The sequence below is a fragment of the Oncorhynchus kisutch genome, linkage group LG11, assembly GCF_002021735.2.
Source record: "Oncorhynchus kisutch isolate 150728-3 linkage group LG11, Okis_V2, whole genome shotgun sequence".
Lineage (NCBI taxonomy): Eukaryota > Metazoa > Chordata > Actinopteri > Salmoniformes > Salmonidae > Oncorhynchus > Oncorhynchus kisutch.
In genome coordinates this window covers 72033751-72059998 of record NC_034184.2, presented here as the reverse complement: position 1 = coordinate 72059998, position 26248 = coordinate 72033751, and the positions used below count along the sequence as shown (strand labels likewise).

At 43.2% G+C, this 26248-nt stretch overlaps 2 protein-coding genes across 11 annotated transcripts in view; both read left to right on the top strand.

Annotated features, from left to right (window-relative positions):
* The window catches only part of LOC109900157 (histone-lysine N-methyltransferase 2C), a 104062-nt gene extending 103621 nt beyond the window's left edge, over positions 1-441 (top strand). Inside the window, exons 13-14 of the mRNA XM_031835020.1 lie at positions 138-314; positions 422-441. Of these exons, the coding sequence (XP_031690880.1) occupies positions 138-314; positions 422-441 (197 nt within the window). The remainder of the gene's footprint in view (positions 1-137; positions 315-421) is intronic.
* LOC109899297 (histone-lysine N-methyltransferase 2C) overlaps positions 1-26248 on the top strand; it is a 114063-nt gene that overhangs the window by 703 nt on the left and 87112 nt on the right. For 9 of the 10 annotated variants that reach the window (XM_031836273.1, XM_031836269.1, XM_031836272.1 and 6 more), the window contains exons 2-7: positions 138-1114; positions 16888-17007; positions 17875-17994; positions 18810-18914; positions 21992-22096; positions 24458-24639. In XM_031836273.1, the coding sequence (XP_031692133.1) occupies positions 470-1114; positions 16888-17007; positions 17875-17994; positions 18810-18914; positions 21992-22096; positions 24458-24639 (1277 nt within the window). In that variant the 5' untranslated portion in view covers positions 138-469. The remainder of the gene's footprint in view (positions 1-137; positions 1115-16887; positions 17008-17874; positions 17995-18809; positions 18915-21991; positions 22097-24457; positions 24640-26248) is intronic. The other variant, XM_031836271.1, reaches the window with a different exon arrangement.

Genomic DNA, 26248 nt, shown 5'->3' with positions numbered 1-26248 from the left:
TAACTTCCCTCAACCACTAACTCCCCACTTGCTTTAGGTGTGACTTTGGAAAAAGTTCAGCACAACATCCATTCAATAAAGCATGATAAAAAACAAACAAGGTTATACTCTTATTTGATTGGCTTTCTCTGTTCCAGGTGTTGAACTGGCGCAGGAGATTCAGGTGACCGTTACCCTGACGGAGGGCCGGGAGTCTCCCCAGAGGTCTGGAACTCTAGCGGACGTGTCACCGCTCGCCTCCCAGAGTCCCGCCTCACCCGTGGACGATTTCCAACAGGAACTGGAAATATCAGACTCTTTACAAACGGAAAAAGGTGCGGCGCCTGAGGATGCTTTGCCCTGCGATGTAGAGGGGGAGGAGACTAAATCGGAGGACTCAAAAACTACTTTAGCCACGCCCACCAACGAAATATCTCATGAGCTTTTGGAGGAGACTACTGAAGGGGCTCCTGTGGAGGAGGAGGAGCCTATGGAAGTAGCACCTGTAGAAACGAAGCCTTTGGAATTGGCTGCAATGGAGACTACTGTTGAGCAGAATGTTATGGAACCCATGCAGGAGGTGCATGATGCAGTTGCAGAAAAGGAGGTTGAGAAGAAGTTGCAGGGGTTGGAGGATGAGGAGTTGCCTCCAATTGTTTTGGATGAGGGGGAAGTGTTGCTTCCAAATATATTGCCCATTGCAGAGGACACAATCAGAGAAAATGAGCTTAGTCCCATGGCTGAACTTCCTGAAATGGAGAGCCCCGTAGACATGGATACTACAGAAGAAATGGATATCATGCCCGCCAGCAACCGCAGCCTCTCGGACTTCAGCTCACCGAGGGGAGAGGACAAAGCCCCAAAGGTTTCCCCTGAAATGTCCCCTGAGCTCTCGCTCATGCCAATCCAGCCCCACTTCCCTACAGAGTCCTTTCCCAGGGAGTCCAGCCCTCCTTGGGTTCAGGTCCAAATCCAGGCCCAGGCTGCTCCACCACAGACACAACCTCATTCTGGATATAGTGCTTGTGTGCCTCCCACCACCACAACCTTTTTCCCCCTAACTCCCAAGATTGGCATGGGGAAGCCTGCCATCTCCAAGAGGAAGTTCTCCCCTGGGAGACCAAGGGTGAAGCAGGTAAGGCTTTGCATCTATTTGTTTCTCTTGTTTTTTACAGGAAGGTTTCTTTCCCAAAACTGGATTGGAAGCTCCACTAGTCTGTAGTTCTTCTAGCAGGTATGTAGCTATTCTAGCTGGTCTGTAGATGTTCTAGTAAGTCTGTAGCCATTATAACAAACCTTTAGTTCTTCTAGCAGGTCTGTAGTTCTTCTAGCAGGTCTGTAGTTCTTCTAGCAGGTCTGTAGTTCTTCTAGCAGGTCTGTAGTTCTTCTAGCTGGTCTGTAGTTCTTCTATCTGGTATGTAGTTCTTCTATCTGGTATGTAGTTCTTCTAGCTGGTCTGTAGTTCTTCTAGCTGGTCTGTAGTTCTTCTAGCTGGTCTGTAGTTCTTCTAGCTGGTCTGTAGTTCTTCTAGCTGGTCTGTAGTTCTTCTAGCTGGACTGTAGCTATTCTAGCAGGTCTGTAAGTGTTCTAGTAAGTCTGTAGCCATTATAACAAACCTTTAGTTCTTCTAGCAGGTCTGTAGTTCTTCTAGCAGGTCTGTAGTTCTTCTAGCAGGTCTGTAGTTCTTCTAGCAGGTCTGTAGTTCTTCTAGCAGGTCTGTAGTTCTTCTAGCTGGTCTGTAGTTCTTCTAGCTGGTCTGTAGTTCTTCTAGCAGGTCTGTAGTTCTTCTAGCTGGTCTGTAGTTCTTCTAGCTGGTCTGTAGTTCTTCTAGCTGGTCTGTAGTTCTTCTAGCTGGTCTGTAGTTCTTCTAGCTGGACTGTAGCTATTCTAGCAGGTCTGTAAGTGTTCTAGTAAGTCTGTAGCCATTATAACAAACCTTTAGTTCTTCTAGCAGGTCTGTAGTTCTTCTAGCAGGACTGTAGGTATTCTAGCAGGTATGTACAATTGAAGTCGGAAGTTTACATACACTTAGGTTGGAGTCATCAAAACTCGTTTTTCAACCACTCCACAAATGTCTTGTTAACAAACTATAGTTTTGGCAAGTCGGTTAGGATACCTACTTTGTGATTACACAAGTAATTTTTCCAACAATTGTTTACAGACAGATTATTTCACGTATAATTCACTGTGTCACAGTTTCAGTGGGTCAGAAGTTTACCTACACTAAGTTGACTGTGCCTTTAAACAGCGTGGAAAATACCAGAAAGTGATGTCATGGCTTTAGAAGTTTCTGATAGGCTAATTGACATCATTTGAGTCAATTGGAGGTATTTCAAGGCCTACCTTCAAACTCAGTGCCTCTTTGCTTGACATGGGAAAATCAAAATAAATTATCCAAGACCTCAGAAAACAAATTGTAGACCTCCACAAGTCTGGTTCATCCTTGGGAGCAATTTCCAAACTCCTGAAGGTACCACGTTACCCCCTTCGGTACCCCCTTCTCTCCCCAATTTTGTGGTATCCAATTGTTAGTAATTACTATCTTGTCTCATCTTACCACTCCCGTACGGGCTCGTGAGAGGCGAAGGTCGAAAGCCATGAGTCCTCCGAAACACAACCCAACCAACCCAACTGCTTCTTAACACAGCGCGCATCCAACCCGGAAGCCAGCCATACCAATGTGTCGGGGAAACACTGTGCACCTGGCGACCTTGGTTAGCGTGCACTGCGCCCGGCCCGCCACAGGAGTCACTGGTGTGCGATGAGACAAGGATATCCTTACCGGCCAAACCCTCCCTAACCCGGACAACGCTAGGCCAATCGTGCGTCGCCCCACGGATCTCCCGGTCGCGACCGGCTGCGACAGAGCCTGGGCGCGAACCCAGAGTCTCTGGTGGCACAGCTAGCGCTGCGATGCAGTGCCCTAGTCCACTGCGCCACCCGGGAGGCCAAAGATCGTACTTTTTGGAGAAATATCCTCTGGTCTGATGAAACAAAAATAGAACTGTTTGGCCATAATGACCATCGTTATGTTTGGAGGAAAAAGGTGGAGGCTCGCAAGCCGAAGAACACTATCCCAACCGTGATGCATGGGGTTTGCAGCATCATGTTGTGGTGGTGCTTTGCTGCAGAAGGGACTGGTGCACTTCACAAAATGGATGGCATCATGAGGCGGGAAGGACAACAAAGTCAAGGTATTGGATTGGCCATCACAAAGCCCTGAAATCAATCCTATAGAACATTTGTGGGCAGAACTGAAAAAGTGTGTGCGAGCAAGGAGGCCTACAAACCTGACTCTGTTATATCAGCTCTGTCAGGAGGAATGGGCCAAAATTCACCCAACTTATTGTGGGAAGCTTGTGGAAGGCTACCTGAAACATTTGACCCAAGTTAAACAATTTGAAGGCAATGCTACCAAATACTAATTGAGTGTATGTGAACTTCTGCCCAACTGGGAATGTGATGAAAAAATAAATAAATCATTCTCTCTACTATTATTCTAACATTTCACAATCTTTAAGTAAAGTGGTGCTCCTAACTGACCTAAGACAGGGCATTTTTACAAGGATTAAATGTCAGGAATTGTGGAAATACTGAGTTTAATGGTATTTGGCTAAGGTGTATGTAAACTTCTGACCTCAACTGTAGTTCTAGTTAGTCTGTAGCCATTATAACAAACCTTTTAGTTCTTCTAGCAGGTATTTCATTCTTCAAGCACGTTTGTAGCTATTCTAGCAGGTCTGTAGCTATTCTAGCAGGTGTGTAGCTATTCTAGCAGGTGTGTAGCTATTCTAGCAGGTGTGTAGCTATTCTAGCAGGTGTGTAGCTATTCTAGCAGGTGTGTAGCTATTCTAGCGGGTCTGTAGCTATTCTAGCGGGTCTGTAGCTATTCTAGCGGGTCTGTAGCTATTCTAACGGGTCTGTAGCTATTCTAGCAGGTATGTAGTTATAGTAGGTCTGTAGCCATTATAACAAACCTTTAGTTCATCTCGCAGGTATTTCGTTCTTCAAGCAGGTGTGTAGCTATTCTAGCAGGTGTGTAGCTATTCTAGCGGGTCTGTAGCTATTCTAGCGGGTCTGTAGTTATTCTAGCAGGTATGTAGTTCTAGTAGGTCTGTAGCCATTATAACAAACCTTTAGTTCATCTCGCAGGTATTTTGTTCTTCAAGCAGGTTTGTAGCCATTATAACAAACCTTTTAGTTCTTCTAGCAGGTCTGTAGCTATTCTAGCAGGTCTGTAGTTCTTCGGGACTTTCTGTAGCTGTTCAACTATGTCTGTAGCTCTATCCAAAGACTGCTCTGCTGTGGTGGGAGTTGTGGTCCTCTGGCTGATCCACAGCTCGTATCCTCTCTCTCTGTAATTATATTCTCTCCTTTCCCATTCCCTCTTGTTGCTCAGTTTAGTGCCAGTGTGGAGTGTGTTTTAATTAATGTTGAGAGGCTCTGGCTGCTTTCTCTCTCCCTCTCTTGCTTTCTTTCTTGCTCTTTTGCTCACTATCTCGCTCTTCCTTGCTCTCTTTTGCTATCTCTTTTTTCCCTCCCCCTCTCTCCTTCTTTTGCTCTCTTTGTCTTCTCTCTTCCTCTTTCTTTCTCTATCACTCTCTCGTTCACATAGCTGAGTATAAGAGTATAAGAGCCTTTGGGGAGGGAGTAGCGAGGGCTGAGGTCTGTGCCAAGGGTTTGATGCTGGGTAGAGGAGGGGGGACACCATATAAAGGAGTCTTTTGGAGGTGTTTTAATTCGTATAAGAACTCATTGAGGCATGAAGCACGACACAAACCCATTTCCACCAAGCTGAGGGAAGAGGGAGGACACCTCTTTTTAAGGCTAGCCAAAGCTGTCAGAAGGGGAAATTCAACTTTGCTTCTCAGTATATCTAAGCCCAATAGTCAGCTTTTGACTCAGAACTGGAAAGCCTTGAATTGATGTTTAACTTTTCCTTTATTTATTTTTAAGTATAGAGGTCAATGTTTGTTTTATACTTGGATTGGTTTTGGATATGATATTAAAAAAAATTAGGATGCATCTGCAAGTACTCGCATATAAAAGATGTCACCTTGTTTCGACTTTGGGCGAACATGTGCAATACTTATTTTAATAGTAGATTTCGCGGGTGTGTGTGTAGCACTTGTGTTTGTGTAGTCCATACTTTCTCTTTTAGTTTTTTCCCTCTTATCTCAGGAGGATCTCAGGAGGATTACTGTTTCCAGTACAGGATCATTTGCAGGGTTTGCTTTCATCGCTAGGATCAGCTGGGATTTCCTATGTGTAGTGTGTGCTTGCTTGCTTGCCTGTCTGTGTGAGTTCTACTGAGCTTTTGAGTGTGTGCGTGCGTTCGGGTTTCCGTTCGGAAAATGTGGAGTTGGACATTTGACCGGCAGCAATTTATTTGAGATATTTACCGGACCATAAGCATTTGTAACCTGACTAGGGCGTCCACCCACAGAGTTCAGAATGACAGAAAGCACAATTTAGATTATGGAAATTGATCTTACCAGAACAAGGAACTCGAGGATTCAACGGCATGTGTCCTTACCGAATTCCTTCACTTTTCCTCAGCTTATGTCAATCTACTATTCCCCCATAGTATTTTTTTTATTAACCTATTCTATTGGTCAGCTTGTCGTTCTGTGTGCGACAGAAATAGCCTATTCCAAATTGATTCTGGGACAGTTATGGGACGAAAGATCCCAAATTCGTAGAACCAGTTGGCCTGACGAGGCTACCAAGAGGGTTTGGGTCCAGGCCCTGTCGCAGCCGGCCGCGACCGGGAGGCCCATGGGGCGTTGCACAATTGGCCCAGCGTCGTCCGGGTTAGAGAGGGTTTGGCTGGCAGGGATATCCTTTTCTCATTGTGCACTAGCGAGTCCTGTGGCGGGCCGGGCGTAGTGCATGCTGACACTGTCGCAAGGTGTAGTACGGTGTTTCCTCCGACACATTGGTGCAGCTGGCTTCCGGGTTGGAGGGACCATTGTGTCAAGAACAGCTCGACCTTTGCCTCTCCGTACGGGAGTTGCAGCGATGAGACAAGCCAGTAACTACTACCAATTGGATACCACAAAATTGGGGAGAAAAAAGGGGGTGAATTTTTGTGTGTGTAATTTGCAAGAAAACACCATTGTAAAAAATGGATGAAAATATCCAGTTGAAAGGAGATCTAAAGGTGCAACAACTATACTGAACAGAAATCTAAACGCAACATGCAACAACTATACTGAACAGAAATCTAAACGCAACATGCAACAACTATACTGAACAGAAATCTAAACAGTTCATATAAGGAAATCAGTCAATTTAAATGAATTTAAAGGGCTCTAATCGATGGATTTCACATGACTGGGAATACAGATATTAACATCTGTTAACATCTGTTGGTATCAAATACCTTTAAAAAATGGTAGGGGCGAGGATCAGAAATATCATACACATACATTAAGTGGATAAGGAACAGTACTTTACCACATTGTCCTAGGCTATATAGACATGAACAATAGGAGAAATATTACATTTCAGCCTGATTTTCAGATTATTATTATTAATATACAAATGAACTTTAATGAACATTATTCACATAGGATGTATGATAGAATATTTCATTATATCACATTCAAAAATGATTGGAGAAAAGGTAATGTATGAATGTATTATCAGTTCATTAATCTACTTAGACTATACAATTAACAAATTCAATAATGATTGACAATAAAATAATTGTAATCAATTTAAAATGTTGATGCATAATGAGTTCATTACCTGAATTCATCTCTATAGCATAGGCGTTACCAAAATATTCATGCAAATATGATTAGGCCTCTCATAGACTAGGCCTCTCATAGAATTGAAAGAGGGTCAATCAAGTTAGGTCTGCCAAATGAATGATGCATGATGATTACATTCAGATAATACACTTTTCTAATTTTGACAAAGTGGTTTCCTAGCTAAAGTTATGTGTATGATATTATTTGTATCCCAGAGCCGTTTGCTTAGCTAGTTAGAGCCTAATGTTGGCTGGCTCGCTCGCTAACATTACGTGTATGATGTTATTATTCGTATCTCAGAGCCATTTCCTTTGCAAGTTAGAGCCTAATGTTGGTTAGCTACCACTACCTGCAGATTCATGCAAGGCCTAGTAATGCCATGAGTTGGCACTATGTTCATTGTTGTTTAACTAGCTAACGTTAGCTGGCTGGCTCTCGAGCTAACGTTACGTGACCTGTATGGTATTACAAGTTGTTTACCTAGCTAGGTTCATTGTTTACCTAGCTAGCTACATGTCTTAATAATCTTGATTCTAGCCATCCCGGATCCGGGATCGTGAATACAGCCTCAAGCTCATTACCATAACGCAACGTTAACTATTCATGAAAATCGCAAATGAAATGAAATTAATATGCTAGCTCTCAAGCTTAGCCTTTTGTTAACAACACTGTCATCTCAGATGTTCAAAATATGCTTCTCAACCATAGCAAAACAAGCATTTGTGTAACAGCTAGCGTAGTATTTAGCAGGCAACATTTTCACAAAAACCAGAAAAGCATTCAAATAAATCATTTAGCTAAGTGGCTAAATTAGTTAGCTAAGTGGCTAATGTTAGCATGCACGGTCAAGCTTCTTGGTAACAGCAGCAGAGACGATCCCCTCCTGGATTAAGATCCCTGACTCCACACTCCAAGACTGCTTCCATCACGTGGACTGGGAGATGTTTCGTATTGCGTCAGCCAACAACATTGACGAATACGCTGATTCGGTGTGCGAGTTCATTAGAACGTGCGTTGAAGATGTCGTTCCCATAGCAACGATTAAAACATTCCCCAACCAGAAACCGTGGATTGATGGCAGCATTCGTGTGGAACTGAAGGCGCGAACCACTGCTTTTAATCAGGGCAAGGTGTCTGGTAACATGACTGAATACAAACAGCGCAGCTATTCCCTCCGCAAGGCTATCAAACAAGCTAAGCGCCAGTACAGAGACAAAGTAGAATCTCAATTCAACGGCTCAGACACAAGAGGCATGTGGCAGGGTCTACAGTCAATCACGGACTACAGGAAGAAACCCAGCCCAGTCACGGACCAGGATGTCTTGCTCCCAGGCAGACTAAACAACTTTTTTGCCCGCTTTGAGGACAATACAGTGCCACTGACACGGCCTGCAACGAAAACATGCGGTCTCTCCTTCACTGCAGCCGAAGTGAGTAAGACATTTAAACGTGTTAACCCTCGCAAGGCTGCAGGCCCAGACGGCATCCCCAGCCGCGCCCTCAGAGCATGCGCAGACCAGCTGGCCGGTGTGTTTACGGACATATTCAACCAATCCCTATACCAGTCTGCTGTTCCCACATGCTTCAAGAGGGCCACCATGGTTCCTGTTCCCAAGAAAGCTAAGGTAACTGAGCTAAACGACTACCGCCCCGTAGCACTCACATCCGTCATCATGAAGTGCTTTGAGAGACTAGTCAAGGACCATATCACCTCCACCCTACCTGACACCCTTGACCCACTCCAATTTGCTTACCGCCCAAATAGGTCCACAGACGATGCAATCTCAACCACACTGCACACTGCCCTAACCCATCTGGACAAGAGGAATACCTATGTGAGAATGCTGTTCATCGACTACAGCTCGGCATTCAACACCATAGTACCCTCCAAGCTCGTCATCAAGCTCGAGACCCTGGGTCTCGACCCCGCCCTGTGCAACTGGGTACTGGACTTCCTGACGGGCCGCCCCCAGGTGGTGAGGGTAGGCAACAACATCTCCTCCCCGCTGATCCTCAACACTGGGGCCCCACAAGGGTGCGTTCTGAGCTCTCTCCTGTACTCCCTGTTCACCCACGACTGCGTGGCCACGCACGCCTCCAACTCAATCATCAAGTTTGCGGACGACACAACAGTGGTAGGCTTGATTACCAACAACGACGAGACGGCCTACAGGGAGGAGGTGAGGGCCCTCGAGTGTGGTGTCAGGAAAATAACCTCACACTCAACGTCAACAAAACTAAGGAGATGATTGTGGACTTCAGGAAACAGCAGAGGGAACACCCCCCCCATCCACATCGATGGAACAGTAGTGGAGAGGGTAGCAAGTTTTAAGTTCCTCGGCATACACATCACAGACAAACTGAATTGGTCCACTCACACAGACAGCATCGTGAAGAAGGCGCAGCAGCGCCTCTTCAACCTCAGGAGGCTGAAGAAATTCGGCTTGTCACCAAAAGCACTCACAAACTTCTACAGATGCACAATCGAGAGCATCCTGGCGGGCTGTATCACCGCCTGGTATGGCAACTGCACCGCCCTCAACCGTAAGGCTCTCCAGAGGGTAGTGAGGTCTGCACAACGCATCACCGGGGGCAAACTACCTGCCCTCCAGGACACCTACACCACCCGATGCTACAGGAAGGCCATAAAGATCATCAAGGACATCAACCACCCGAGCCACTGCCTGTTCACCCCGCTGTCATCCAGAAGGCGAGGTCAGTACAGGTGCATCAAAGCTGGGACCGAGAGACTGAAAAACAGCTTCTATCTCAAGGCCATCAGACTGTTAAACAGCCACCACTAACATTGAGTGGCTACTGCCAACACACTGTCAATGCCACTGACTCTACTCCAGCCACTTTAATCATGGGAATTGATGGGAAATGATGTAAATATATCACTAGCCACTTTAAACAATGCTACCTTATATAATGTTACTTACCCTACATTATTCATCTCATATGCATACGTAGATACTGTACTCTATATCATCGACTGCATCCTTATGTAATACATGTATCACTAGCCACTTTAACTATGCCACTTGGTTTACATACTCATCTCATATGTATATACTGTACTCGATATCATCTACTGTATCTTGCCTATGCTGCTCTGTACCATCACTCATTTATATATCCTTATGTACATATTCTTTATCCCCTTACACTGTGTATAAGACAGTAGTTTTTTTTGGAATTGTTAGTTAGATTACTTGTTCGTTATTACTGCATTGTCGGAACTAGAAGCACAAGCATTTCGCTACACTCGCATTAACATCTGCTAACCATGTGTATGTGACAAATAAATTTGATTTGATTTACTGTCTAATATATGGTTTGTGCTAGCTGCAAACTGCGTTGTAATATACTTGCCTTACTATATGAGTTGGGTTGTCTGTCTTGGTAGTAAAAGTTTGCATGCACTCTTTAGCATTTACTTAGTATCTGCTATGGTGATTCCTTAGTACTTGTTAGCATTTTGTTAGCAATCTGGTAAGTGATGTTTTGGGATTTTATGTACAAAAAAAAATTGCGCCCCTTGTGTGCACTACCAGTAATATCGTGTATCCTGGGATGGCACGGTGTGAAGGTATGGAAATCCGGATACCGCCCAACCCTAAACTGCATGTTAATTTAGTGGTCCAATACAACCTACATGGTGATTTAGATGGTCTTGTCATGTCTTGAGGCTTGTGTTAAAGGTAGGCTCAACAATATGACAGCATCAGACAACCAGATTTAAGTTTGCCAGGACTGGCACTTTTTGATTCTTCCTAATTTGTTCCATCCCTAAAGCAGTGGCAACATAACAAACCAGCAGTTGTATGTAATCGTTGTTGATTGCTGTGAGCAGGAAGTCTGCTCAAATGATGTCTTATTGCTTTGTCTACCTTTTTCAACGCATAATGTGTAGAATGGGATGGGGTTGCTCAGGAAGTTGGGTAGTATGACAATATTTGTGACTACAGTATGTCGTACATGTTTGAGATGGAAGCTTTGAAGAACGTCTCTGTACTGTGCAGACAATCTCTCCAAATTCCAACTCTTTCACTCTGACTTTGGCCTGTTTTTGGATTCAGCCTAACCTTTGAGGTCCGTTTATACTTTGCAACTGAGCATACTGTATTCACAAGCATGTGCTTGGAGATGGCATGATCATGTTCTTTTCAGTATCTATGAATGCGTTCAACTAATACATCCCCATTCACTTGCACCCTCATTCTCACACACTATGTACAGAATCTATTGAAATGTCTCCCGCTCTCTCTCTCTCTCAAAGCCTGTCTTTTGCACACTGACACCTTTAACCCTTTGATGCGTACAATCACATATTTGTGATCATTGTTGAGTGGTCCCTGCAGCATATTGTTGCAAAAAATGTGATTGGAACAGTAACAACAGAACGTAGGCCTCAACAAACACAGCATTGTGTCTTGAAAACATTTAAACAATGTTTTATACTAATGGGAAATGAAGGTCTTCACAACTTTATTCCTCAATTGTACCTTTTTATTGTAAAAGATAAATAAAGATAAATGTGAACCTTGTCATCAAATTCTCACAGAACACATCCAAACTCATTCCATAAACCAGTCGAAATAACAAAACATATGTTACCAACCTAACAGCTAGACTTGTTTACAATATACCACATCTCTGGTGTGCACAAGGGAGACATGTCATATTGTTTAGAAAAGACATAAGCTAACAGCAGATAAATTATTATGATGGCAGGCATGTTTGTTTGACATGTAAAAACTCCCTAATCCAAGAATGCCATCCAGTATAAGATGCAAATAAACAAAGTCAAAACGCAGCCAGGAATCGACCCAGAAGCAGCCCTCTTCCGGGGGGTGTAGGACTCTGCCCGGAATTGGGTGTAGGACTCTGCCCGGAGTCAAAATGAATGACTGCCCAGAATCGGCCCAAGTACATCGGGCCTTTTCCTTCTACCGGAATTCAGCGGACTTTGCCGGCATCTTACCAGAACCCCCCCAGAAGCGACCCCAAAATGATTTTAGTAATTTTAAATATTACTATTATACATTTTATGCATACAAATTATACCCATCCACAAAAATATATATATATTTTGTGTCGAAGGAAACACCATACACCTGTTGACCGTGTCAGTGTGTGTGCTTCTAGCCCGCCACAGGAGTCGCTACAGCGCGATGGGACAAGGACATCCCGCCCGGGACAAACCCTCCCCTAATTCGGACGACGCTGGGCCAATTGTGTGTTGCCTCATGGGTCTCCCGGTCGTGGCCGGCACGGTTCTCGAACCAGCATCTGTAGCAATGTGTCTTAGATAGAGGTCGACCGATTATGATTTTTTTAATGCCGATACCGATTATTGGACCACCAAAAAAGCCGATACCGATTAATCGGCCAATTTAAAAAAAATAAAACATTTTATAATTTTTTTTTGCATAGATTTTTTATTTGTAATAATGACAATTACAACAGTACTGAATTAACTTAATATAATACAGCAATACAATCAATCAAATCAATTTAGCCTCAAATGATGAAACATGTTAAATTTGGTTTAAATAATGCAAAAACAAAGTGTTGGAGAAGAAAGTAAAAGTGCATTATGTGCCATGTAAGAAAGCTAACGTTTAAGTTCCTTGCTCAGAACAGGAGAACATATGAAAGCTGGTCGTTCCTTTTAACATGAGTCTTGAATATTCCCAGGTAAGTTTTAGGTTGTAGTTATTATAGGAATTATAGGACTATTTCTCTCTATACCATTTGTATTTCATATACCTTTGACTAGTGGATGTTCTTATAGGCACTTTAGTATTGCCAGTGTAACAGTATAGCTTCCATCCCTCTCCTCACCGCTACCTGGGCTCGAACCAGGAACACATCGACAACAGCCACCCTCGAAGCAGCATTACCCATGCAGAGCAAGGGGAACAACTACTCCAAGTCTCAGAGCGACTTTGAAACGCAATTTAGCGCGCACCCCGCTAACTAGCTAGCCATTTCACATCGGTTACACTAGCCTAATTTTGGGAGTTGATAGGCTTGAAGTCATAAACAGCGCAATGCTTGAAGCATTGTGTAGAGCTGCTGACAAAACGCACGAAAGTGCTGTTTGAAAGAATGCTTACGAGCCTGCTGGTGCCTACCATCGCTCAGTCAGACTGCTCTATCAAATCATAGACTTAATTCTAACATAATAACACACAGAAATACGAGCATTAGTTCATTAATATGGTCGAATCCGGAAACTATAATTTCGAAAACAAAACATTTATTCTTTCAGTGAAATACGGAACCGTTACGTATTTTATCTAACGGGTGGCATCCCTACGTCTAAATATTGCTGTTACATTGCACAACCTTCAATGTTACGTCATAATTACGTAAAATTCTGGCAAATTAGTTCGCAATGAGCCAGGCGGCCCAAACTGTTGCATATACCCTGACTCTGCGTGCAATGAACGCAAGAGAAGTGACACAATTTCACCTGGTTAATATTGCCTGCTAACCTTTCTTTTAGCTAAATATACAGGTTTAAAAATATACACTTCTGTATATTGTTTTTAAGAAAGGCATTGATGTTTATGGTTAAGTACACGTTGGAGCAACGACAGTCCTTTTACGCGAATGCGCACCGCATCGATTATATGCAACGCAGGTCACGCTAGATAAACTAGTAATATCATCAATGATGTGTAGTTATAACTAGTGATTATGATTGTTTTTTTATAAGATAAGTTTTAAGCTAGCTTGCAACTTACCTTGGCTTCTTACTGCATTTGCGTAACAGGCAGGTGCCTCGTGAGGCAGGTGTTTAGAGTGTTGGACTAGTCAACTGTATGGTTGCAAGATTGGATCAACATTTTCACAAAACAAGAAAAGCATTCAAATAAAATCATTTACCTTTGAAGAACTTTGGATGTTTTCAATGAGGAGACTCTAAGTTAGATAGCAAATGTTCAGTTTTTCCAAAAATATTATTTGTGGAGGAGAAATCGCTCCGTTTTGTTCATCACGTTTGGCTAAGAAAACCCCCGAAAATTCAGTCATTACAACGCCAAACTTTTTTCCAAATTAACTCTATAATATCGACAGAAACATGGCAAACGTTGTTTAGAATCTATCCTCAAGGTGTTTTTCACATATCTATTCGATGATAAATCATTCGTGGCAGTTGGGTTTCTCCTCGGAAGCAAATGGAAAAATACACTTAGCTGGAGATTACGCAATAATTGCGACGGAGGACACCAAGCGAGCACCTGGTAGATGTAGTGTAAAATGGTCAATCTTCCAATGATATGCCAACAAATACGTCACAATGCTGCAGACACCTTGGGGAAACGACAAAGTGTAAGCTCATTCCTGGCGCATTCACAGCCATATAAGGAGACATTGGAACACAGCGCCTTCAAAATCGGGGACATTTCCTGTTTGAAATTTCATCTTGGTTTTGCCTGTAGCATCAGTTCTGTGGCACTCACAGATAATATCTTTGCAGTTTTGGAAACGTCAGTGTTTTCTTTCCAAATTATATGCATAGTCGAGCATCTTTTCGTGACAAAATATCTCGTTTAAAACGGGAACGTTTTATTATCCAAAAATTAAAAGAGCGCCCCCTATATCAAAGAAGTTAATCGGCCATTCCGATTCATCAGTCGACCTCTAGTCTCAGACCGCTGCGCCACTCGGGAGGTTCCATCCACAAAGTTTTTAATGTTTATCAATTGCCTTACACAAAGTATCAAAATACTACACAGGACTCTTAAAGAATTAATATTTTTTTATTATAGAAACAGTGAGAAAATATGGAAAAATACAAAGCAGCTGCCAGAGAGTAGCCCCAATTGGCCCGAACCCCAAGTAATACATTTGGGCCAGATAACTATCACCGGAGTCGGCTCGAGCTCAATCCCTGCATCCTAGCCATAAGTAATACTGCCGAAGGCGGCCCAGACTCGGTCCGCATGATGTCGGCCGAGTCTGACTCTCAGCCGAGTGCCCCGACTCTCAACCGGAATCGGCCCAGATCCGCTGTGCTAGCTGGGAGATGGCTGCGTGTAAAAGATGAACTTAGTTTGGCCACTTTTCAGGATATTACAAATCTTCAATGTACTTGTTTTAGTGTATACAAGAACTGGAGCACATGACTTGACAAGTCGTTTTCAGTTTTTGACAAATCACAAACCAAATAAAATGTTATTACCTCACAGATCATTACAAATACAAGCCTACTGTCAAGCCTAACCGTAGCGCAAAAGCTAAACAGGGTTGCCAGATTTGGTTTAACCATTTTAGGGGAGTTTGTGGGGGGGGCTTCATTTAGTTTGTCGATGATTGCATGTCCATTGTGGGTAGAAATGTGGAATGTATTGTGGGGGAATATGATGCAGGAAATACTACCATGATGGGGGATTTATCAATAAATGGTTAGCTAAAAGTAAAACCTAACTAAAAGTAAAACTCCTGGAATGTGGGGTCTGAGCTGGCAACCCAGAGTAACAATAGTTATAGTCTGTCAGTCACGTGAACCATCCCTTCACCTCATTTTGTCATAACATCTTTGGTCTGACTTTTACGTGACAACCAGAATGCATTGTGATGTCAACAAACATGGCGCCACACATAGCTGGCATTTAGCTTAGTATTAGCTCATCATAATCAGTCCATTACAATCAATGCAAGAATCGGTATGCATGATTTGTCACCAGTACTTGAAAATGTGAATAAAACAGTAAATACATTATGGTCCATATATGCGGTGTGCTACAGTAGAAACGACAACATTATATACAGAATCTACAATAACGTAATAAGGCACTTACTTTGATAGGAACGCACATGTCCAAAGTTGTTGTTATTATAATGTAAGGGAAACCACAATGAAGGCGCCAGCCGGAAAATATGCCAGGTGCAAAAAGTTTGTGTAGGTTCTTTTCTTACTGGAGATGCACAAATGTCTGGGGAAACACAGGGGAAATGCTTGGGGTCTCGTCATAGAGAGAAGTTTCTCCTGCTCAGTAAAGCATCAAACATAAATGGTCTGCAACAGTGAAATGGGGTACTTCTATGTGAATGAATGAGTAGGCAGAACACACCTCAATTCAAACTGTTAGAAAATAATTTGAAATTGACCATTTAGAAACCTAACCGATAGATAATTAGGAGGCAGCGTGCCTTTGTTTGAGGGCAGCGCCGGTTAACTGTCCTGTTGCCTAACAATCACATTTTGGGTTAGTGAGTGCATTCTGACATCACTTGCATAAAAAACTCCCCCTGTGGCGATCATTAGAGATATTTGGAACTCACAGTGAAAAGGTTGTCTCGTGCTTAATTCCGACAGTTTCATTAAAAAGTGCTTGACGAAAATGGAGGTTTGGGACAAATGTGAGATGGAGAAAAAAAATGCAGGAAGCGAGTGGAGAGAAAAAAATCTAACCCACGGCTGTGATATATTATTAATCAAGTTGAAATGATTTTGCATTGCAAAAAAAAAAAAAAATGGAAAAAGCCCTCTGTGATTGTGTGATTGAGCTTAATTATATAACCTCTTGCCGATTAGCTCATTAAACAAGCTAAACGCTTCCCTGTGACAATTTAATCTGAAATTCCCTGACGACGGTCGCTGTGTTTATCTCGACAGCAGCGGTGGCATCACGCTGACATAATCATCACTTGTTTTGTAAACACGCCAACAAGTAACAGGCGGCTGCCATGGCACCCGGCAGGCCTGACACTGGATAGTGTGGAGTTGTGGACGGACTGTTGCAGAGCGCTTGACTAGGCGTAGAATTACTGGAAGCAGTGGATGTGCAAATGTGCAATGTCTCGTCTTCTCTCCGACTATTGAACTTGACCCTCTTCTTGCAGACATCGATATTTCACAATCTCCCTTTTGATTGGAACAGATTTTCAAATAGAATTGTACTGAATCTCCAAATTGAGGTGAATTCAGTTTACCCTCCACTCATGTATAGGATCTGTCCCAAACGTCTCATCTCTGGTTTCTTGGCTGTTTTTTATAATGTCATGTATTACCATTTATTTTGTTGCTTTGTTTGACATTTGTATTTGGTTGTTGCATTTATGTTGCTGCATTTTGTCCCCTCCCACTCCCAACCCCTCTTCCTCCTACCCACACCCCTCCTCCAATCAGGGAGCATGGAGTAACCATAGGGCAGCAAGCTCTTGGTCCCAGCAGGACCCCTCAGAGGGGGGGTGGGATGGCCCAAAAAACAGGCAGCTGCAGGACGTGCCCGTCTGGAGCATGAGAGTGGTAAAATGGAGCGCTCTTATGATGTCCATGTCCAACCCCCCTCCCTCCCTTTCACTCAGTGGTTTAGCCCGGCCAGGTGGGGACAGGTTAGGACATGACACAGCACATGGTGCCTCCTGCGGTGATGTAGTGAAGGCAAATCTATGTGAACATTGTTTTTGCACCTCCTTTATGAATTGCGTTATTATTCTATAAATTAACATAGCATTTAGCGTTGTTAGCATTGCCGGGACGACAGGAATCCCAGACTGATAGTGGAGTGAAACAAACTCAATAATTCCAGGCTACCCCTGACCCCCCTCTCTGTCTCCCCCACCGTAACTCGCCACAACAAGCCTCTCTCTCGCACGCTCTCTGAGTTAATAAACTCCACTGTTATGTCGTTCTGTCTGAGCTGACAAGGTAAATATAAAACTCCTTCACAACATGGCTCAATTATTATACTTCAATCTATCACTGATCTGAGCGATGTATAGTCTCATATCAGTTAGCATATACACACTTCATACCTCCCTCGTGCGCGCTCTACTCTTTCCCGCTCTCTCCTTCCTCTATCCCTCTCTCCCCTTCCTCTATCCCTCTCTAGCTCTTTCCTATTTCCCTCCTCGTTCCCCCTCGCTCCTTCCTCGTTCCCCCTCGCTCGTTCCCTCTTGCTCCTTCCTTGCTCTCTCTGATATTCTCTGCCCGACACACACCTCTCACCCTCTTGTCTCTCTCCTCCCTGTCTCCCTCCTGCCTTGCTCTCTCCTCGCTCTATCCTCCCTGTCTCCCTCCTGTCTTGCTTTCTCCTCACACTCTCCTCTTGCTCCTGTCTTAATGTCTCTCTCCCCCCTCACTTTTTTATCCTGCCCACTCTCTCCCACACAGGGTCGTGGTTCAGGCTTCCCTGGAAGGCGGAGGCCCCGCGGGGCCAACCTATCTGGGCGCGGGGGCCGCGGACGCTCTCGAGGACTCAAAGCCGACACCATCCTCGCCATGACACCTGGGGTAGGAGACCTCACCCCCCCTTATCCCCCGCCACCGCCTCCCTCTCTCTGTCCTCCTCCTCCTCTGCATACATTAATAAAACAATGGCCTATGTGCTTAGCTTAACCCAGAGAGTGCTCTCACATTAGCAAGAGGAACAGTACACTCAAGCACGGCATGAGGGTTGGTTGGTTGGAAGGGGGTGGTGGGGAGAGGAATGCTATTTTATACATAGCGGTGGCTAGGAAACTGACATGTTTTTGCCCCCCCACTAAAAACTGTGGGTGGGTGACGCAGAAAATGTGTTCAACATGCATTTAAATACTATACATTGTGGGCACCTTTTTAAGGTAGAAATGTCAATTCTGTATTGATTGTACGAGCTAGATAGTTGGATTAAATGGCAGCCTGCTTGTTGACCAGAGCCGCAAGGCACCTGCATGTTGACACGCGGGCGGCATGGTAACACGCGGGCGGCATGGTAATGCTGAGATGGGAACCCTGCTGCCTGTTTGTCTCTGTGGATGACATAATAATATATTGATACACAGTCTGGAGGTGTGATAGCTGGTCACATGAGACCGTCTTCCATGTCCTAGACCTAGATCAGGCCTATTCCTGGGAGATATTTTCTACCTCAATTGAAAAATACTTTACTAGGCCAAGCAATATTTTATTTTTTCTCTCAACCTTTCAGATTTTAAACACAATCTTACCATCTGTTTTAATTTCAATATTTTTTTGAATAATTTGTTAATCAACTCCAGCTTGTGTGCCTGTATGTGTGTGCCTGTGTCCGTGTGTGTGTCCGTACATGTCCTTGTGTCTCTCTCTAGGCCAGCTTTGTGGAGCAGCCGTACATGGTGAAAGAAGAGGAGGAGAATGCCATGCACAACACTGTGGTCATGTTCTCAACCTCAGACCACTTCACTCTCAGACAGGTCAGTAACAACACTGTGGTCATGTTCTCAACTTCAGACCACTTCACACTGACAGGTCAGTACCAACACTGTGGTCATGTTCTCAACTTCAGACCACTTCACACTGACAGGTCAGTACCAACACTGTGGTCATGTTCTCAACTTCAGACCACTTCACACTGACAGGCCAGTACCAACACTGTGGTCATGTTCTCAACTTCAGACCACTTCACTCTGACAGGTCAGTACCAACACTGTGGTCATGTTCTCAACTTCAGACCACTTCAATCTGACAGGCCAGTACCATCATACATCACTGAAACTATAGAGTATTGACACTTTGTGCCATTAAAGTCCCGGCTTGTTTGTGTCTGTGTGTTGCTTAAAGCTGTGTATTTCAACTCCCCTCGTGGTCTCTCTACTGTCAAATCCTTCTTGTCTTCCTTAGAAAAGGCTCTGTATAGCAGTAGTGACTGATGACTTTAATAAGGAGGACAGTCAGACTCTTCCTCCCTGGTCAAGCTGCGTCTGTTGAATAGGCCTAAAGCCTGTTAAATGTCTCACATAACCAAATACTGTACTGTACATTATGGCTGTCCCAACTGACAAAAATGTTTGTCAACCGAGAGTCGTCCTGTTTTGACCAATTGATTGGTCATAATGTTTAACCTTATTTTTCCATATATAGACAGACACACCCTGTGTTTAAATAAAATCAACTACATATGCACTGTGCTTGTCTGATGCTTTTAGCACACTGTTTGATTAAATAATTAAGACACACAAATGACTCAAAGAGCCTGATGGTCACACTGTTGAAAGAAATTACAGCTAGAACCTGTGTGACTGGCGCACGTTGTCTCGCTCTTCTCCCTACTGCAGCTCAAAGGCAGCACGAGTGTTTATTGCGAGTGTTTATTGCGCTGTTCGTGCTGAAGCTGCAACATAATTGCAGCCATTTACTTGCTTCTGACTGAAAAGTTATCAATCTCTAATTTGTTTAGGAAAAACATTCCCTATTCGCTCAACCCTTGCTCTTTTTACGTGAAACATGTATGCATCGCATGTGACCAATAGGGCCTGACCTATACCCTGTCATAATCACATCAAGAAATTGGTTATAACAAAATCCCAACACAGTAACACGTGACAGCAAAATGGATGCGGAGGAAGTGAAAAAGAAACTCGAAACGGGCGAATGTTTACTGGTTGCTCAGCAGGGAAAGGTGAAGTCAGATCTGTGGAAGACATTTGACTTAGTTGTGGAAATTACTGGAGATAAAATAAAGGCTGGTATAGGAGCAATTATTGCTTGAGTATTGTGTGCCAAAAGTCATTACTGTTAGATTATAATAAAATATTGTTTCTGACAATTTGAAACAGTGTAAACAACACTAAATAATCGATTGCATTTCAAAGCATGAATGTCTCATATCCTGTTTGATGGGATGAACAAATGAATGATTGATTGATACAGTAGCCTATATATTGAAATATAGGCCTAACTAAGTTACAGTTATTAAGACTAAACCGGATGTGCTCTTAGGCCTACAGTTACACAAGGCTACTATACAAAGCCTAATAATGATAACGACGATCATAATAATAATTATAACAATACGAAAGAGATCAAGATAAATGAGGGTATGGGAGCGAGAGCTAAATGCAGATGTGTGACAAACCGGTGCGGTTAGATTACAATATCATTTTTCTGTCTGTTTGGAACAGTGTAAACAACACTAAATACATTATAATTAATACCAATCTGTTCTAACGGGAAAAAAATTGTAAAGTCTTGATTAAAGCAAAGCAAAGATTAAAAACAGCTGAATCTGTGAAATTGCTTTGTCCAACATTTTGCTGTTGCATGAGGCTTGGTGCTCACGGAATCAGTAGGCTATTAAACACTCAAACAAGCTACGTAAGCAAGATCTGTCTTATTTCTGTAGATATTTAAATATGGATGATTTATAAATTCAGGCGCATTTAACAGTTAGGCTATTGATTTTCTTAAACAATTAGGCTTAAGTAAGGACTGTTGACTCATCTGTGCTGCTGCTGCCTCAGCCACATTGTTCTCATTCCCAATATGCTAGTAACTTTGCTATTATGCAGATGGCAACATAGGGAAAGGCGGCAATTCTACGGAGCACTGAAGATTTTCAGAACCGCGGACAGTGACCGTATCCAATATCGGGAAAAAGCACATTTGTTATAAAATAATATTATATTTAGTAGTGTTGCACCATAATATTTTTTACATAATATTACATACACAATTTCAATATCAAATGTCTTAGTGATGAACTGTGCCTTCCTCATGGCGTGCGCAATGGATTAGTCCACTGAGACGTGAATCAGACACGTGTCTTGTGAAAAATAAAATGTATTAATTGTGACTGCTCGACTAAAAAAATCTCTGTCTACCAACAACCTATTGACCAAACAATCGACCAATCGACTAAATGGGGTCAGCCCTACTGTACATATTTGAATATGCATGCTGGTGAAAAAATACTACAGCTATTAGAGATGATGAAACATTAAAAATGCATTTTGTATGATGATGCTATGATAGTCTCTTGGCCTTGTTGGACAGCCTGTTTACTATACTAGTCTCTTCTTTGCCTTGTTTTCTCTTCCAATTTTCCACTCATTTGTGTCTGGCCATTTTTGCAGCTCACGCGCACACACACACACCCACGCATGGACATGCATGCGCACACTCGCGCACACACACACCCCTAAGACACAGTTGAATCCTGCTGTGAGGTAAGGCTCTTAAGAGATGCTGTATCGTGGAAGACGAACATATCCCAAGTTACGCTGCTTGTTACTATGTGACCCATATGTTTATGTATGTCAAGAAACTTAACTTTCTCTTATTTTCTCTCCATTTTCTGTTTACCTGCTCTTTCCCCCATTACTTATGCACTCTCTCCTTTTCCTTCCACATCCTTTTCTCTCACTCCCCTGCTCCCTCTCTTGACCCCCCCCCCCACCTCTCCATCTTTCTCTCCCTACCTCCTTCTTTCCCTCTCTGTCTACTTCTCTTCTTTTCTCTATTCTCCCTTCCTCTCCCTCTCTCCCTTATACAGGACATGTGTGTGGTGTGTGGGAGTTTTGGCCAGGGGTCAGAGGGCAGGCTGCTGGCCTGCTCCCAGTGTGGCCAGTGTTACCACCCCTTCTGTGTCAACATCAAGGTGAACCCTTCTCTTTCCTATACCAGACCTACAGTATCTCTCAAAAGATAATCCGCAACCAATAATGTGTATGTATATAAACACTGCATTGTTTCTCCTATATGCATTTAGCAGTGTCTAAATGCATTTAGCATGACATGGGACCCCTCCATAGATTTGTTTCTGCTTGAGGCACTCAGATGCAGTGGTGGGAAAAGTACCCAATTGTCATACTTGAGTAAAAGTATAGATACCTTTTTAATAGAAAGTTACTCAAGTAAAAGTCAGCCAGTAAAATACTAGTGAAAGTCTAAAAGTATTTGTTTTACATATACTTAAGTATCAAAAGCAAATGTAATTGCTAAAATATACTTAATTATCAAAAGTAAACGTACATGTATAAGGAGGGGCACCCACTCCAACACTCATTATTTACAAAAGATGCATTTGTGTTTAGTGAGTCCACCAGGCCAGAGGCAGTAGGGATGACCACGTGTTCTTGATACGTTTGACCGTTTTCCTGTCCTGCTAAGCATTCAAAATGTAACGAGTACTTTTTGTTGTCAGGGAAATTGTATGAAATACAAAGTACAATATTTTCTTTAGGGATGTAGTAAAGTCAAAGTTGCCAAAAAATATAAATCGTAAAGTACAGATACACACAAAAAACGACTTAAGTAGTACTTTAAAGTACTTTACACCACTGCTCAGATGGCATAAGAACATGACATAAGCCATGTCAAAAATGTGTAGAATTGCAGGACATTAGCTTTAAAATTAAAATGGTCTCTCAGCCCCATGGCAAAATGTGTACAATTGCAGGAAACTAGCTTTAAAACTATAAGATCTTCTCTCTACCCCGTAGCAAAATTTGTAAAATTGCAGGAAGTTAGCTTTAAAACAGCAACATTTTGTGTATGTGGCTACATGTATGCATAGTTTGGTTGTAGCGTAGTCGCCAGGGGATTCCCTACAGATTGTATTAGGCTCTGTGCCAACCTCCCCAAGCAGCTTTCAGCCAATGTGTCAAATAAATACTGGGATGATTAACAGGTTTCACTTTAAGCACCTTGTGTGGATACTATTGATGGATTTATCGCCAAGCCTTATCCCCGCAACACCACCCCCTCTGGCAGACAAATAAGGGCCTAAGACAGTTTCCTTTGATATAGTGTTAAGTTTTTCACAAATATCACCTCAAGCAGTCGCCACTCCAAGCCGGCTTGCCTACCATTGTCATATTCCATTCTAGTTGGAACACAACCTCTAAAATAAAATCAATAGACTGTATAGAAGTTTTACTTTTCTGAAAGTCATATGCATGCTGCCCTTATGCCTATTCCTGTTCAGTGAATTGGCCCCTAAATATAGAATGTGCCACCCCCCTTTTAATCTCTCCCCCTGAAAAAAAAGCACTCACTCAATAATGGGAGACTATCAGACACAGGCGCACCCACTCACACACACACGCACAGGTTTTCTTCATCACGCCTGCCTCTGCCATCCAATCGCACCCATCCCAGCGAACACAGTGATTAAACCGATTGATGTTAGCAGCACCGCGGCGCACTGGCGGAAGCTAATGGACAGGAATGATGGAGACGGCATTATTGATGGCCCCCGGTAGCTAGCGAAACGGCTAATTGCCCTTGGTAGCCAAGTGCGCTCAGCAGCACTTAGTGTGACTGTACATTTCACTCATGGCTATACACATTGGCTGCTTGGTTGTAATTTTTATTTATTTTTATTACAAGGCTAGTAAAAGAGAGATGTACCTGTTATTGACAACATGGTGAGAATAAGTCACTTTTTTGGCATCCATTTCGGTCTGCTGGATCCAATGGAATTGGCGGCCTACTGGCACAAAGTGGTGTTTATAAGTAAGCCCATGATACATTTAGGAGTAATTGGGTAATGATATTGGGTAACAGTTTACTATGCAGTCTCTAAATACCTCACCCAGATTTGAGTACTGAAATAAAAAAACATTTAATGGAGATAATCTGGGTGGCTAAACTATGCAAGTGGAAATCCACCCACGTTCCACCAACGTCAGCTTGTTATGGTATTTGTTGTCTGGCTTTCAGCACATAATTGTGAGGGTGGAGGGTCTTTCTCTCAATTGGTTTGATCCTCCCTCTGCATCCATGGTTTATTGGCTAATAAATACCGGTGCATCCCTTTGACAAATAGCTCACCAATGACCTTTAACCTGGAAGATGTGCTGCTGGGAACTAGGTTTGATTATTCCCCTACTATGTAAATATAGAACATACAGCCATTAGTCAATATGCTCCATTGAAATGGACCTTAAAGGGGATTCCTATCCCTGCTCTGCCCCTTTAACCCCTCTCTAACCTTTGCCCCCCCCTGTGCCACCAGATCACCCGGGTGGTGCTGAGTAAAGGCTGGCGCTGTCTGGAGTGCACGGTGTGCGAGGCGTGCGGCCAGGCCAGCGACCCAGGCCGCCTGCTGCTGTGTGACAACTGTGACATCAGCTACCACACATACTGCCTGGACCCACCCCTGCAGATGGTGCCCAAGGGCAGCTGGAAGTGCAAGTGGTGTGTATATGTCGGGACTGCTGCTAATTACAGAGCACAGCACAGCCAATCAAAGCATCAGAGCTTGTCTGGCTGCACCAATGATGCTGTCAAATGTTTTTAGAATTCAGATGTTTTGTGTTTCTCTATTCTTTCCCTTAGTATCTCATCTGTTATCTCTCCATCTCTATAATGTGTCTTCTCATCCATGCGTCTCGCTCTCTGCATCTCTCTCTCGCTCTTTTTGCGTCTCTCTCTCGCTCTTTTTGCGTCTCTCTCGCTCTTTTTGCGTCTCTCTCTCTGCGTCTCTCTCTCTGCGTCTTTCTCTCTGCGTCTCTCTCTCTGCGACTCTCTCTGCGTCTCTCTCGCTCTCTCTGCGTCTCTGTCTCTCTGAGATATATATGAAGAGGTTGGGGCTTAAGCTGCATCCCTGTCTCACCCCCCGGCCCTGTGGAAAGACGTGTTTTTTCTGCTAATTTTAACCACACACTTGTTTGTGTACATGGATTTTATAATGTCCTATAATGGAAACACCAGTTTCCATCCATTTGTATAGCCAAATTGAGTCAACCTTTTTTTTAAATCAACAAAGCATGAGAAAACTTTGCCTTTGTTTTATTTGTCAATTGGGGTGTGCAGGGTGAATACGTGGTCTGTTTTATGGTAATTTGGTAAAAAGCCAAATATGTTCAGTACTTTGTTTTCACTGAGGAAATGTACTAGTATACTGTTAATGATAATGCAGGGACTTTTCCCAAGGTTGCTGTTGACGCATATCCCACGGTAGTTACTGGGGTCAAATTTGTCTCCACTTTTGTGGATTGGGGTGATCAGTCCTTAGTTCCAAATATTGGGAAAGATGTCAGAGCTAAGGATGATGTTTAAGTATAGCGAATTGTAATTTGTTGTCTGTATATTTTATCATTTCATTTAGGATACCATCAACCCCACAGGCCTTTTTGGGTTGGAGGGTTTGTATTTTGTCCTGTAGTTCATTCAATGTAATTGGAGAATCCAGTGGGTTCTGGTAGTCTTCATTAATTTATTGTAAGATTTGTATTTGATCATGTACAGTGGGGAGAAGTATTTGATACACTGCCAATTTTGCAGGTTTTCCTACTTGCAAAGCATGTAGAGGTCTGTCATTTTTTTCATAGGTACACTTCAACTGTGAGAGAAAAATCCAGAAAATCACATTTGTATGATTTTTAAGTAATTCATTTGTATATTATTGCATGACATAAGTATTTGATCACCTACCAACCAGTAAGAATTCCGGCTCACAGACCTGTTCGTTTTTCTTTAAGAAGCCCTCCTGTTCTCCACTCATTACCTGTATTAACTGCACCTGTTTGAACTCGTTACCGGTATAAAAGACACCTGTCCCCACACTCAATCAAACAGACTCCAACCTCTCCACAATGGCCAAGACCAGAGAGCTGTGTAAGGACATCAGGGATAAAATTGTAGACCTGCACAAGGCTGGGATGGGCTACAGGACAATAGGCAAGCAGCTTGGTGAGAAGGCAACAACCGTTGGTGCAATTATTAGAAAATGGAAGAAGTTCCGGATGACGGTCAATCACCCTCGGTCTGGGGCTCCATGCAAGATCTCACCTGGTGGGGCATC